At 38.9% G+C, this 15,651-nt stretch overlaps 1 protein-coding gene across 26 annotated transcripts in view; it reads left to right on the top strand.

Moving 5' to 3' along the window:
- The window catches only part of nfasca (neurofascin homolog (chicken) a), a 137,710-nt gene that overhangs the window by 102,097 nt on the left and 19,962 nt on the right, over window positions 1-15,651 (top strand). For 8 of the 26 annotated variants that reach the window (XM_044121430.1, XM_044121431.1, XM_044121434.1 and 5 more), the window contains 7 exons: window positions 982-1,215; window positions 2,624-2,743; window positions 7,094-7,240; window positions 9,757-9,885; window positions 10,553-10,588; window positions 12,118-12,187; window positions 13,717-13,734. In XM_044121430.1, coding sequence (XP_043977365.1) covers window positions 982-1,215; window positions 2,624-2,743; window positions 7,094-7,240; window positions 9,757-9,885; window positions 10,553-10,588; window positions 12,118-12,187; window positions 13,717-13,734 — 754 coding nt within the window. Of the gene's footprint in view, window positions 1-981; window positions 1,216-2,623; window positions 2,744-7,093; window positions 7,241-9,756; window positions 9,886-10,536; window positions 10,589-12,117; window positions 12,188-13,047; window positions 13,735-15,651 lie in introns of all 26 variants that reach the window. The other 18 variants (XM_044121450.1, XM_044121447.1, XM_044121448.1 and 15 more) reach the window with 14 other exon arrangements.

Raw genomic sequence — 15,651 nt, 5'->3', positions numbered from 1 at the left:
GTAATTTAGTGACACGCTGGTTAAGGGTATGCATGAAATACATGACAATAGCATGCTGTTTGCGGTTTGGGGTGTTGTTGTTTGGGGTGTTCCTCACATGAGTCTGTTTTGCTACATCATTGTGTTCAGGTTAACAGAACTAATGCAACTCAAACTGTTTCCTTGAAAAGGTTCCACATTAATGCATGTGCTTCTGGAAACTACCTGAGTATCAGAAGACACACTAAAGGTCACACACATATTGTTATTACTCAATGTCATTTATGAAAATCTGTTCAGAGAGCTTTATTAAGATTGGTTAGATTTGTTCTAATGTCAAGCATTTAAGTTATTGCACCCAAACTGAACCCATAAGTCTTAGTTTTGTTTTCGACTTCATAGTTGAAGTAATTTGTCTTCCCATAGTAAAATTAGAAAGGATTTATGACCATGGTATTTTAAACACAGCTGCTGTGTTAATTGCCAAGAAGAGCCACTTGTATTACCAATATTTCACCACCTGGTGGCAGCAATGCTGAGCTGTGTTAGTGTTTCTGCTTTCTCAGCCCTGCACGCTTCAGGTGTTTCTCAGCTTCAGCACACCTGAATGTGTCTGTGCTGCCCTTGAGGACATTCAGGAAAGGTAATTTGAATGTGGAGTTTTCAAGGAGGAAAATATCTAAAGGACTGCAGGTTCTGAGGACCAGAAAATAAAAGACACCACACACACACGCACACACACACACACACAAGAGAAGGGAAGTGGAAAACGAAAGGTTGTCCTGGCTTTTCCTCTGTTCTAGCATCTGACTGAATGACAACAGTGACGAAATGAAAACATCTGTGGTTTGTGGGTGATTTTGTGATTGCTCCAATGACGGGAACATGATGGCGTTCAGTTTTATGCTCCATTGTTCAGAGTGTCAGTGTGTCACAGTTTTGTGTGATGTTCCTTTTGCCTTGTGTTTAACCCTCTGCTCTCTCCTTCTTCCTTCCCTGTAGTTGAGCTTACGGACGCCACCCTGTCTTCTGTTTTCTCTCCTACTCCTACTCCTCTTCCTCCCCTTCCTCCTACTACCATTCCTCCCACAACAATTAGTAGCACAACTCCTACCCCTCCTCCAGCAACCCCTCCTCCTCCTCCCCCTCCTCCTACTACTACTACCACTGAGGCAACTACACCCTCCACAGTTCCTGTGCTGGTCACCACCAAACGAGTTGATCAGAATGTCTTGGGTACATGTATCTCTTACTGCTTTTCACTGAATTTCACTTTGTAGTTTTAAGGAATATGGTTGGAATAAGGTACAGTACAGACCAAAAGTTTGGACACACCTTCTCATTGAATTCAATGAGAAGGTGTGTCCAAACTTTTGGTCTATACTGTATGTCAGGACTGCATCCTGATAGCTGTGCTGTACCTGTTGACTAAAAACAGACATGCTGGAAGATTGTGTTGTATGACATGTTAAATCCAGTAGCCCTTTTCAGACCGTGCATTCTGTCTGTTATTGGTCATGACATGAGATATGGGAGGTTAATGTAAAGTCAACTTAACAATATTGCATCTCTAATCTACTTGGTAGGTAGTCAGAGACTAGAGCTGTAAGAGTCAGCTCTTAAGGGTGTGATGTAACGATACGATGCAAAGCAAAGACTCCAGCAAGTCCACAGGTCCATAAAGATCAGAGAGCTGCCCAGTGTCCTCCTAAGATGACATAAAGTAAATGAGCAAATTTGTGCAAATAAGAATATGCTATGCAATGGCACACATTAATGTTTCTTGAACTGAGTTCTTTTGGACAAACAAGGGACAAGTGCTTGATTGTTTTCACACCTGGATCTTGTCCCAGTGTGTCCTCTCTGGTTACGTTTCCACTCCTGCTGTGAACGTTTATGGCTTTGCATCCTGAAGCGTACAGACGTCTCTGAGCTGTTGTAGACCTTCAGACTCAGACCCTACCTTGAGAATACTATTGGCTCTTTAGTTGTGTTCTGAAACCTCTGGTGATCCGTCCGGTCAGGCATTACCTCCTGACCTGTGGAGTACACGTTCATTGTCTTGATTCAGTATTGGAAACTACAGATTTACTTTGCTCTATAAATCTTTTTCATGTTTACATTTTTTTAATTTCGTAATTTTTTTTGCAAAACAACTTAAGATCCTATTTGTGAAAAGATCTATATACATTATTTACTTAAATGAGAGCTAAGATATACAAGTTAGCAAGTTAGAACCCTGAACACTTAGCATACTGCCCCGCTCAATTCTTAAAGTTGTAGGCCACGTCTATTTGATCCTTTCTCCTAGCTGCGTGCTTTAAAAGCACACAAACCGTTATCTGTCTGGAGAATGACAGGTACGACATGAAAGGGGAGGTTTCATTGTTCTGAAAGGGGCTGACTAGAGTCATTTTACACAATCAAAACCAGTCGGTCATTAGGGTAGGATTAGGTAGGACACTTTCAATGCAAAGTTAACAGTTTTAATGGACTTTTAACGCAACTTTGCTTTAAAAGTGTCATTATTTATGACAGTGTCATGTCAGTCTTTTGCACACACCGTCAAATAAAGTGTTACATTTTTCTTCCGACCTTTAACCCCTTGCCTCTGATCCTATCCCCCAACCACCCATCTGTGTAGTAATCCCTCGGCGGGAGATCTGGAATCTGACGGTGGTCCCCAACAGTTACTACGCTAACGTCAACTGGAGTCACAACTTCCCAGCTGACAGCAAGTTTGTTCTAGAGGTCACTCTGGACAGTAAGACACAAAGCCTGTCCCGAACTTCCCAAAACATCAAAACATCCAACATATGTCTGCTCGTCTGAGAGTGAACCCCTCACAGGGATGGCACACAAAGTTTGAAGAGTGAAATTCGGACGCCTTTGTTACCAGAACATGATCTTAGTGTTGCTGTGATTGTGCTAAACATAATTTACAAATGTGTACCAAATGTTTGCTGAACTGTAGGAAATCAGAGGTGCCTATTTTCTGACTGACAATAAATCAGACTAAACTGTCCTTGTTGAGGTCAATTAGAGTTGCCTGTTTGCTAAATGCCAGAATAATTAAGAGAAGATGTAAATTATTTTTGAAAACCTTTGTAAAGTTCAACATTTTGAACATGTTTCCTCAGTATTTGGTAGAATTCCCTTTTAAACTTTATCTTCCCACAAGCTTCTCACAATATTTTTATGGGGATTTGGGGTTCTTAAGCTGCTTTGCTCACATGTACCACTTCTAGTCTCCCGGTCATTTCCTATGGGACTAAGATCAGGGCTTTATGATGACCACTCAGCTACATTGACTTTGTTGTCCTTAAGGGATCATTATCATTTTGGCTGTATTCTTGGGGCTATTGTCCATTTGGAAAACCCATTTGCCCCCTGAGCTTTAACTTCCTGGCTGATCTCATTATTATTAATATTTTATGAAGTGCTCCAGTTCATTCTGCAGAAAACCATCCAAACATGATGTGGCCGCCACAGTAACAATGGACATTATGACCATACTGGTCGGTCCTAGTTTCATGAGCACACGTCTCAAAATTAGGGATTCGCTTCCAAGTACAATTGCAAATTATAAACTCTCTTCTCATGTTACTTTTGGAGTCATGGCATCCTCCACACTGACTGGTCTTTGACCCCATGTGGGTCATAGTGAACCTGGTTTCACTATTGACCAGGTTCAGCAGTATCTTCACATCGTCTTTTCCACTTGTTCTTGGGTTCATTTACAGATTTGCACCAGGACAGTTTAATAGCTGCACATTCTGTTTATGTTTCCATAAACAGAACTGTTTATGTTTCCATAAACAGAACTGTTTATGCAATTTATGTGATTTATTTTAGTTTTTCCATCAAATCACACAAGAGCATGGTGTGTTTGTTGAGTTACCTTAAAGAGGTTCACAATTGTGATTCAATTTAACTCAGATGTTAAAGTATCAGAAGTTTGCAAAGCCATGAGATCATCATCTGGACTTTCCTATGGTGTTCAGAACCACTGGACTCTGTATGAATGTGATCTACAGAGTTAAAGAAAGCAATAAATTATCCTGTAATTCATTACTTTGTCATTTAGCAAACAGAGATAATTTTGGCAACACTAACTGACTAAAAAAAGGAAAATGTGTCTGATTCAGTGTCAGACGGCGAGGAGGTTTTACAGATAATTTAAATATCTGGTTTCACCTGCATGATGTCATCTCAAAACATTCACTAAGAAACCGAAAAAATATAAAAACTGTTTGCACTGATGTTCAGGAAGCAAATACACCAAACCTGACAAATGTTTCAATCACTATACTTAACATACAAACTATTAAATCCACATCAGTTTGTAATGTGTGCATTTGGGATTTTTTTAAAATGTTTTCTGATTACATATTTGTATGACATGAGGTTTCCTGCAACTTCTTGTACACATTTATAAATCATATGATACATGTCTATGACATTTATTTGAACTAAATAAGTCCTAAACACAAAGAAATGATTTGATTTCTAATATTGTGCAGACGTGGGGGGACTGTTGTGTTTCTTATAAAAAGTCCCTCGCCATGTCGTCTCTAGCTCTCTGTGCCATCTCTCTTCATGCTGCTGCCTGGCTTGGAATGCCTCCAGTTGGACTTTCACTTTAAATGGCCCACTCTGATTGCTTTACATGGACTTTTATTTGAGTATGCCACTGCTCCGACCGCCCATGTTGTATCTTTTTCTCTTTGTGGAACCGGTGTTAGATGCTCTTGAGTCTTTCCTTTCTGAAGCACATCTATCCCCTTTGTTTGTAAGGTCTAGAACTGGTTAAGGTTGAACTGTTTTGGATTTACAGAGACTTTATTGAGACCCATTGCATCATTTTGTTTTGATTAATATCTTTGCGTGGCAGACAGAAAGCATTTTTGCTATGTTTATGGCTAACCAAAATTGACATCTGAAGGTGTTTAAATACATTTCCTGTAGTAATCTGTCAGCTCCACACAGTACAAAATCAGAAAGTCAAGTTAACCTTTAACTTCTGCAATAACAAAAGCCAGATGTCACAAAACAACTTCAATACAGAAATGTAGAATTAATAAAAAAGTATGTTTCATACTGTTTTATTGAATATGATTGTCCAGGACAAAACAATCATTTCTGAAATCAACTTGATGAAGGAACTACGGTAAATAACCCGGAGCAAAAACTGACATATTCTAGAGCTGAGTAGCCAGTAACCTAGTTGGTAGGTTCAGCTAGGTTACTGGTAGCTGGTAGGTTATTGCGTTGCAATAATACTTTTGGGCACTTAGAGGAACCTTCACTGCCCAGACTTCACTTCAATCAAGACCCAAGTTTTTAGGTGGACTAAAAACGCTTTTTTTTTTTGGTCTGCATCAGTGTTCGATTACGGGTTAACCCATTCCCAAACAAACCTGACTTTCTTGGCAAACGGAGCTGGAGTTGGATTAAGCCTTCCACGGTGAGCGTGGAAAAAGTCAGGGGAGCGGGAGAATTAGTCCCGTCAGACCGTCAGTTTCCAAAACCGCACACAAAAAAAGACCCTGTAAAAGTGCATACAGGGTCAGTGAGATTGTGCACAGAATAAAAAAAATCTTGTGGGGTCTAAATGACCCTGTCTCTTAAACAGGGCTGGTAATGAAATCTTTCTTTCCATAAGCAAACACCAATTTAAGTTCTTCAGTTTATAGGTGCAGCCCCATGTAGCATTGATTTTAGGCCATTTTTCAAAATGTGTTTTGTAAAATAAACAGATTTAGCAGCGGCCATATTGAAACGAGAAGTAGGCCTTAAAATTCCTAACTGGAGGTTGTCTGAGTCCGAGTTCGGGGAGCGTTCCAGTTGATTTTTACGACTGGGAAGTTGAAATGTCCGAGTTCTAACTACAAAGGGAATGGAGCATTATTCTTAAATTTTTTGTATGCTTTCTTTCATCACACTGCAATGTGTCTACTCCTCAGACTATGACTGTATGACTAGGAGAATGAAGGTTTTCTGTTTCTTGGCCAGTTTGAGCCCTGAATGCACTCTGACTCTAAACGGATCGGAAAGGAAGAAATGAACGAAAGGGGAATGATGGGATTGATTTGCTGCTCCTTTAATCCCATGTGCTTTCCAGGGTCAAGTCTAAAAGCTTTGACTCTTAGAAAGCCTAGCTGGCAACTTCCTTCATCCCATCATAATCATCATCATCATCATCCCTTTATGCTCCCCTGAGTATTTCCGGATGAGAAAGCGGACTGAGTTCAGGTCTTGGAGATGAGATCAGCTGAGAGATTGTGGATAACCAGAAACTTCCTGTCGCGTCCTTCACTTCCACAAGGTCAACTTAGAATCTGAGTGGACGCAGACTGATTTATTTTTCCACAACCTCGATGGAGGCGCACCGATGTATTTCGGTATTGTGTGTCTGTGCATGTGAACTGCATGTCTCCTGCGTAGAATGGCTTTGAGCTGATGTTGTCAGATGACATCACGCCTTTGACCACATGGCGCCTGATGTCATCAGCTAATATTCCCTTCGGTTTGCTGCCACTCCCGAGTCATGACATGTCGCTCGTCCCCAGTCATGACTGGCATGCCGTTCTGCCACAAAGATGCAAATGATGGTGCTGCTCCTTTTTCATTGGACTTTCAGAATATGAATGTGTGACTGTGAGAATAACTTCACATCAACAATGCGTTGCCACCCAAAACCTTCACTTTTGTCTAATAAAGCTGGATGAAAACCAGACCCATAGTTGCAGTTTAATTTGATACAATGCTGTTTTGTTGACGTAGCCTTGTGCATCCGTATTATTTCCCTGTTTTTATTAGAATCTTTCTTGAGAATTGGGCCCTTTGGAAACAATTTACTTTCCACAAGAAGTGGAATTTGTTTTTGCTAAAGTAAACTTGCCAAAGTTACATGAATGCATCTTTTTTATTATCTGTGATGGCAATGCATTGTTCTCATCAGCAAACCGTCGACTCACACTGCGCTTTGCACACCGGTCTCTCTGTTGAAGCACTTTGTGACGCAGTGATCTCAGCTGCACACGACAGTCATCGCTGTTCAGTCATAGTGACACCTCCCGAGTGTGATTGGCACCTTTCTTGTGTCTCCAAGGCAACAAGACAGTGACAGTTGAAGAGGTGAAACAGCCGCCCGTTAATCTGAAGGCTCTGATCGCTGGTGAGAAGTACCATCTGAGGGTTTACTCCCAAGAGCTCAACAGTGTCAGCAGCAAATCTGTCACCTTTAAAACTAAAGCAGGTGAGAGAAGAGCTGCTTTCAGGCCGGTGGGCTGATCCAGATGCCTTTCTGTCACTGTAGTGTCAATGGTAGCTCAGTGGAGGCTGGTGAGATAGCAATTTTTCTACCTCACACGGTAAATTTCTCTCTGGGAGAAGAAGGTTTAAGCAGCCTGACAATGTTGACTGATTTTACTTAGTTTGGTTTTGTGACACTTTTACCCAGCTGAAAGCGTAACCAGCTCATTGTCGACACCAAACAAACGTCTGCAGATGTTTTTTGCCTAATGATATTTAAGGAAACTTAAAACAGCCCAATCCAGCCTAGGGGTGGACATCGACAAACGCACTAGCAGCCTGTTCAGCTTGTAAAAACTTAAAATGGACAGACAGACAGACAGACTCAAAGTCCACATTACGTAAAAAAGAAAACAAAAACGATAAAAGAATAAAGAGTACAATAAAAACAACTCCAAGCCATTCAGAAGGCAATCATACCAATGTCTCCAGAGTACAGATCAGTATTTTGCTGCACTATATTTAACATTAGTCAACAATAGGATAATTCTATTATTAGACTTGTATAAACAACAAATAAATTTATACATAAGCTTTCTTCAAACAGCCATCAAAGTTCTGACGCGAGCAGATACAAACAGTTCACTGGCACTGGACCATTTATTTAATAAAAGTCTTAATGCATCATTATAAGCCACCTTCAATCTTTGAAGACTGGCTCTTTTAAAGTTGCACCACAAATGTGCAGAATACAGTGATGAACAATATGAGCTAAACAAATTCAGTTTCACTTCATCAGAACAGAATCCAAACTTACGGACAAGAATATTTGTTGAACTAGTTGAACTTCAACTGCAGTTTGACTTAGCTAGGCATTGATATCTATTGGTTAAGATGTAACAAACAAAACTACTACCTAACTGCTTTATTGTCTAAGAGTCAATGACTTTTGTGTGTTGGGTGTGTGTGGATGTGTGTGGGTGTATGCGTGTGTGTGGGAATGAGAATGAACAAAACCGATCTAAATATATTTGATCAGCCACCACACTGACGGCAATGTCTGTTTGTTGCTAATCGTAATCATTCATTTAAGAAGAACAGTTCATTGAAGCAACATGAAAAAAATGAACATGGTGATATTACAGTATCTGTTGGGACTCGGACATAAGCCATGTGATTTGTGCTGTTTGACTCTCTGCCTTCCAAACTCAACAGAATATGGATCAAACTATGGATGTGCTGCGTTTTAGGAGGTAACCCAACAAAACGTGGCGCGAAGTTATGAAATGAAAGGAAAATTGTTAAAAAATAAAACGGCAGATAAAAACCAACTGAAGGACGCCATTGTATTCACTTCTATTGAGTCGATGGTTCAGTGGTCCGCCACCACCATGTTTCTCGATGGGCATGGTGTGTTCTGGGTGATGTTCAGTGTTGGTTAAAATGAGTTTTTACATTTAGGTAAACAAAAAAACCAACACCGATCGGACCAGAGCACCTTGTTCCAGCTTTGCTGTGTCTCCTGGCAGATGCTAGTTGTCTGAATCAACTCTTCTTACGGCTTTCTTTCAACAATGGCCGCCTTCTGGAAACACAACCCAGATTTACTGAGCGGTGATTAACCAACTGTAGTGGTATCAGTACATAATGCAAACTCTGACTTGGTTTAATCACTGTTTGGAGTTATCAAGGTTCAGTATTTCACTGCTTCTGGTCATGTAGGTTAACAGATCATCGTCACCAGCTGCGCTTCCATTGACCACAATTTGACATTTTGAACATAAAGTTGCTTCACGGAAATGCTGCAATTTCAAAAAAATTTGATTTGGTGTTTTTTTTTTTTTTTTTGGCCGTATCAGAAGTAGTGTATCTCGCAAAACTGCAACGGAAAAACCTTTTTCCCATCACATGATCAACATGTCACAGATGCTGCCTCTGTCGATAATCAACAAGAAGAAGACAGGAAGTAGGTGTAGGATCCTGGAGCGGCGTGTTTTTTTAATGAGCGTGAGCAAGATCAATAGCATGGGATTCAATTACGTTTCATATTTAGAGGAGGCAATTGTGAAAATTGTGCTTTTCTGACATTAGCAGAATACTGACAGTTTTGCACATGTTTGTCATGGTAACGCAGTTGTAGTAAATGATTAAATATATTTGATATTTATAAGCAAACAACAGATGATAAATCATCCCAACCTGAGCTTTGCTGCAGCTTCATATCAGACCGCTCCTATAGTACCTCAGTAAAATAAATAAAAATAAAACTACAATAAGGCTTTGTAATTTTGCTATGTCTAAGGGAGCCTTAGGGAGGCTTTTGGGTAATTTAAATGACAAAATTCATGAAAATGTTTGAGTGTTCGTTAAATCTTGTAGAGAAAGAAGATTTCTGCTGCTGTGGATGAATGTAATTCTTAAATTATTGAGCAATGTAACAAGATATGAGAAAACTACAGCTCTGATCCTGAAAACTCTCTCTCTCTCTCTGTGTGTGTGTGTGTTTGTGTGTGTGTCCAGCTCACATAGACCAGGTAGACATAGCCACTCAGGGCTGGTTCATTGGCTTGATGTGTGCCATTGCCCTCATTATACTGATCCTCCTCATTGTCTGCTTCATCAAGAGGAGTCGTGGAGGCAAATACCCAAGTAAGGCTATAAATTCACTTCATTCAGAGTGTTTTCAATCATTCATATGTTTTTGTTGGATAATCTCTGCAGCCCTCTGAATATTTAATTTGTAGAGAAAAATCCTTTTGCTGTTTATCTCAAACAAGAAATTCTGGACTGTTTTCTGACTAATAAACATGTTTGATTATGTACACAAAAGTCAGACTTACTGGATCACTTAACAGGTAACATTACATTAAACCTGAGGAAATAAAAGTAATTTCATTCATAGGTGTAATTATTTTTGGTTCAGACTGTATTATTCTGCCTTACATTGTTTTCTTATGATTGTTTTCTTTTTTCTAGACTCATGCTGGTCAACAGTCATGCTATTGCATTTCTCTGTGCTTTATATGTTTCCTATATTTAACTGGAATTCTATTAAAGTATATCTAAAACGTCTGTCTATCTACAGTATGATGGAAAAACATTTAGGTCTCCAGTTTGGACTCCAAAACTATTTTATTCTATTCTATTCCAGATTGACAGATGTCATCAAGTTGATTTTGAAATACTTTCCTTTTTAGATCAAACTAAAAGAATATCTCTTTGTTGACACAATCACAAACGCATAGATCAAAAAATGGGACTTGGAAGAAGAGAATGCAGAGTTGTAATAATGTTTTACAGTTTCTGTAATGTCTAGGTCCCGGCTTCTTGACTGGTTTCACAAAATACCTGGGTAGGTGCCGTGATGGATCAGACATAAAACTAACAGGAAGGGGCTTCACATGATGCAGACTGACAGAGTAACACCAGGTCTTTTTCTTTTTTGTGAGTGAAGAATTAATGACAGAAGGTCTTACAAAACACCGTGCCTCTAATACAAACTCCAGCAGCCCCCGAGTTACTGATGTGGTCAGTCTGACAGGGAGCAATCGCAAATTAACAACGCATATTTTCTCTTTTTAATCAGCAGTAACTAAATAACCCATCTTTAATCTACACTTTTATGATTTACACTGACGGAGAATCACAGTAAAGTGTTTGTTAACACTTTATGTGACAGGGTGTGACACTGTCATGAACATGAAGGAGTCTTTATGAATGTCTATGTCTGTTGTCATGAAGTATCATTCGGTAAATAATGGCACCTTTGATGCAAAGTTGCCTTAAAAGTTGCATTAAAAGTCAATTAAAAGTGCCAACTTTTCATTAAAGTATCATTATTTACAAAATAACTCAAAGTTGACACTTTTAATTGACTTTTAATGCAACTTTTAAAGCAACGTTGCATAGAAAGTGTCATTATTTACCAAACAACACTTCATGACAACAGACATAGACATTCATAAAGACTCCTTCGTGTTCATGTCAGTGTCATGCACAACCTGTCACATAAAGTGTTACCAAGTGTTCTCTTCATTTGTTAACTTCATAAGATTACTAGATGTGAAATAGTGCTTGGTCAGGAATGTGAGAAGGTATTCGGCCCCAAACTGATTTCTCTCGGATTTGTTTTTTCAGATCATCAAACAATGTTCGATTTCAGACAAATGTAACCTCGGTAAATATCAAATATATTCTTCACATGATGATAATACTCATAGAAATAAAAACGGCTATCCTATGTGGGAAAATAATCGTCCCCTAAACCTGGAGATGCTGCCTGGCGTCCATCCTTAGAGAGTATTTAATTAGTCTCTCTAATATTAAGGCCTTAAAATGTCTTGAATGAATTATAAACTCTAAGTTGGCCTTAAATACCTTAATTGCAGGTCATAAATTTGTATTGACAGGATTATTTAATCTTTTGTATTTTATGTATTGTTTTCTTTTCTTTTTTTTCTCGCTGAATTTTTTTGTCAGGTTAAAGTTTGAGTTGCACTCAGACATTTTCACCTCCTTTCTGTGACTCAAAGCGCTTGAGGCTAACGCTAACTCTCACAGGGCTAATCTAACCGATGAGAAAAACTAGTCCTTTCACTCATTGGTTTTCCCTTAATAACAAACCATTAACTGAAAATGGCTTTTTTTGTATCACCTCCACTTTTTGTCTGATATTAAAGTTTATTTGACGATGTAAGTTATTTAATTGTGACCAAAAAACAAAAACAAAAGAGAGAAAAAAAAAACGTTTGGGTTTTTTAAGCTGAGCCCAAAACGCTTTCAATAAACTTTAACCATAACTTAATAAACATAATAAGCCAGATCTTTACCAACTGTGGAACTCTGAGTAAACCTTTCTTTCTTTATTCATTTTTTTATCAGTTCGTGACAAAAAAGATCTTCCCCTGGATCCAGTGGATCAGAAAGATCAGGATGGATCCTTTGATTACCAGTAAGTATAAACAACGAGCTCATTGCATTCACTGTGTCTCACATAAAGTTAGTCATTTGTACAAAAGTCTTTTCACAGTAGCACCATGGACCACATTAAACAAGCAGAAACACTGTTTCACTTTGTGGAAACAGGAAATCTGACAGTCATTTTACTGACTAGATAGACACCAGCAACCCTCCCGACCCCTCTACGGGACAAGGGTGAACAGAAAATGGATTTTACTGACTACATCTGATAAATACCATATGACTATTTACATTACTTCATGTATACATGCCAAGGCACCTGATCAGTGGAGCAACAGCTCCTCTATTTAAAAGTTGGGAAGCAAATGGAAATGATCTCAACATTTTCTGAAATCAAACAAACTCCTTCTTCAGAAGCCGTAACCGTGACAACAGCAGTTGTGAGCTCTACAGCTGCAGGCTCCACATCTTCCTTAAATTGGCTCTCAAAATTTCTCAGCTAAATTAAAACAACAACAACAAAAACATAATTATCAGATTATATTAGAAGTGACCAAATAATTACGAGTGATTATCAGGCATTTATTAGGAATAATCATGTAAATCAGAAAACATCTGACAATGCTCTAAAACGTAGATAAATCATGTCTGCTTTGTGTATGAAGTATCTACATATTGTCCTTCATGGTGTCTAGGCCATGGAAACCAGCCAGCCAATCAGCGATGACCTCTCACTAGTTCTGAGTTTGAATCCGTCATGATCCAAGCAGCAAAAAACTAACGCTGTTCAGAAAACCTTTACAGCAGTAGATGAGGAAACACATCAGGTCTGCTGTGTGAAGTGTGTGTTGTAGCCGTTTTTGTAAGTGATGTGTCTTTTGGTTCTTTCAGGTTCCACTGATCTCTGTGGTCTTGTCCTTTTTTTATTGTATCATCTAGCATCTTCTTTAACCTAATACAGCTTTTATTAAACGTGCATAATCTGTGGTTAATAAACTCCAGCTCGTTTTGAAGAGTGGCACCATAACATTTACCCTTAACTGTGTGCGTTGGAGCTTCCACAAACCTTCCTGGTTTTGCCTCTCATATTATTTTTATTGTTATTATTAAGTAGCTTTGGTTTTGTGAAATAATTAGTGTTGTCAAAACCTCAGAAAATCCGTTTCCAAGGGAGACCAAGGTAAATCCAAAGGTAATAAATGTCGAACACGGTGAGCTGCGGATTTGCTCTTTAGTGTTAACACAATTAATCTGTTCCAATTAACCAAGTTTAGTTTATTAATCAACTCTGTACGTTACACACCATTACTGCTAAGATTGTTGCTTCCGTTGATCCCAGGTCAGACGTTCATTTTGGTTGAAGTCCCTCCATTTAACCCTGTGTGTGTGTGTCGGTGTGTGTGGAAGGTTTCCCGTGCATGCACAGAGCGGAGCTTGTGTTTTTGTCATTTCTATCTTTTTCTCTGCACCTCTTCTGCCCTCACTGTTCCCCCCCCACGATTCCTCATACTTCATCCCTTTCTCTTCCAAATGCGGAAATGGTTCATCTGTCCGCGACAGGAACGAAAATGAAAACAGGTACATTGGTGCCGGCACGACTTGTGCATGTTGTGGGGCTTTTTTTTTTTTTTTGGGTGATTGCATTCGGGGGATGGGGAGGAAAGCTTGATCAGCCGGAGCTTGATCTGGAAGACCAAAGAGCTTGCAATGTTGGATCTTCAGTCAGATTGCAAAGAGGAATCTGTGTTTATGTCAGCTGGATGACTTTAGACGGATCCTTTGCTATAAAGTATTTAGCGTAACAATACCAAAATGCTGGTGAACAACATAGCTGTTTGTAGACGGACGGAGAAGGTAAGTTCTCTCTTTAGCTCAGGTGAAAAAAGAGGAGACAATTTGCATGGGTTTTGCTTCCTTTTTTAAAAATTCACATTTTCTTTGTTCTAAGGTGACAAAAAACACCATATTTCTAAATACTTAAAGACACTCTTAATTCTATTGCAGCTTAATTTGCATTAATAGTCTTTTTAAATCTGTTGCGCTTAAAAAGGACTCCAAAAGGTTGATGCAAGTTTTTACCTTTTTTTTCTTATGCAGTTCGGACATTTGATATTACTAAAGTTACTTTTAGTATGACAACCAATATTAGTTTTTTGTTTGAATTGTTTGTTACAATTTGGCAGTAAAACAAAAATCCCAAAGTAGAAGCTTCAATACAAGCTTAATTGAAACTAGCTTTTTTTTTTTTAATCTGTACTAGGGTTTTTTTATTTAACAGTAATCAGACAGGAAGGGTTCAAAGACTTGTGACAAAGGAAAAGAGGTCTGGAGTCGAGGTCGGAGCCGCCACATAGAGGTTACTTGTCCTTTTTCAAAAACATCTGATTATAGGAATCGCATCAGAATGTCAATTTTATATGAACAGATGCTGCGGATGGTAAATGACAGCAGAATAAAACGTCTCTGCAACTACTTCGTTTGGAGAGAAAAAACTATTGAACGTATCACAAATCGTCATGTCTTCTATATTCATATTTCTTTTCTAACTTGTAATTTCATAGGAATAATAAAGGCTCTTGTGCGCTATTAAGTCTTGATGGCGGCGCGCTGCTGAGCCCCCCATCCCACTGCTTTCCCAGGAACAGTGGATCTGCTTCAGTTTCATTCTGTTATGCTCATCGATCTCTGCATGCGACGCATCTCTTGGAATGTCCCACGCTCGTCAGGTTGGAATTTTTGCATTTAAAAATGGAAAACATGATTTTGAAATAATTGCGACAACTTATTTGTTTTGAGAAGAGATGAGGAAAAAAATATCTGCGAGACTTCAGAGGAAGAGAGGATGAACTTCTGCAGCTCATTTTATTTGTAACTAACCAACACTAGAGGTCACTGTTTCCCCCTTTATTTTTTCTTTTTTTTTTTTACCCATGCGCCAAAAATCTAGGTTTCAGCAGACGGTATTTTTTTCTGCACAATTTGCAAACAATAAGCAATCTTCTCTGGCTGTAGTTTGCCTAAAAATAGAAATATATATGGGCAAACAGAAACATAATTTCTCATTTAAATTTGTTCCTAGAGAGATGCTATTTGTGCCCTGCGGCAGACTGGGACCTGTCCAGGGTGACCCCGCCTCTCGCCTGGAACGTTAGCTGGAGATAGACACCAGCACCTCCCGACCCACTAAGGGACAAGGGTGTTAGAAAATGGATGGATGGATGGATGGATGGATGGAGATGCTATTTGCATATTTTCAGGACAGTTCTTTTGCTTCTGGTTTACCAAGTGGCAGCATGTCGACACTTTGCCCTCATTTAACTCTTAGAAGAAACTTTGTGATTGTGACAGGAAAATAGCAATAAAAAAACCAAACATGAAATATTTCAAATGACTGAACAGTTGATTAAAAATATAAAAATACAATGAGGTTGTCTTTTTTTTATTATTATTGTGAAATAGTTTCTTATAACAGAGCTGCACTTTCATAAACTTCAC

The sequence above is a fragment of the Gambusia affinis genome, linkage group LG07 (assembly GCF_019740435.1).
Source record: "Gambusia affinis linkage group LG07, SWU_Gaff_1.0, whole genome shotgun sequence".
NCBI lineage: Eukaryota > Metazoa > Chordata > Actinopteri > Cyprinodontiformes > Poeciliidae > Gambusia > Gambusia affinis.
This window is presented reverse-complemented; position numbering and strand designations above follow the sequence as displayed.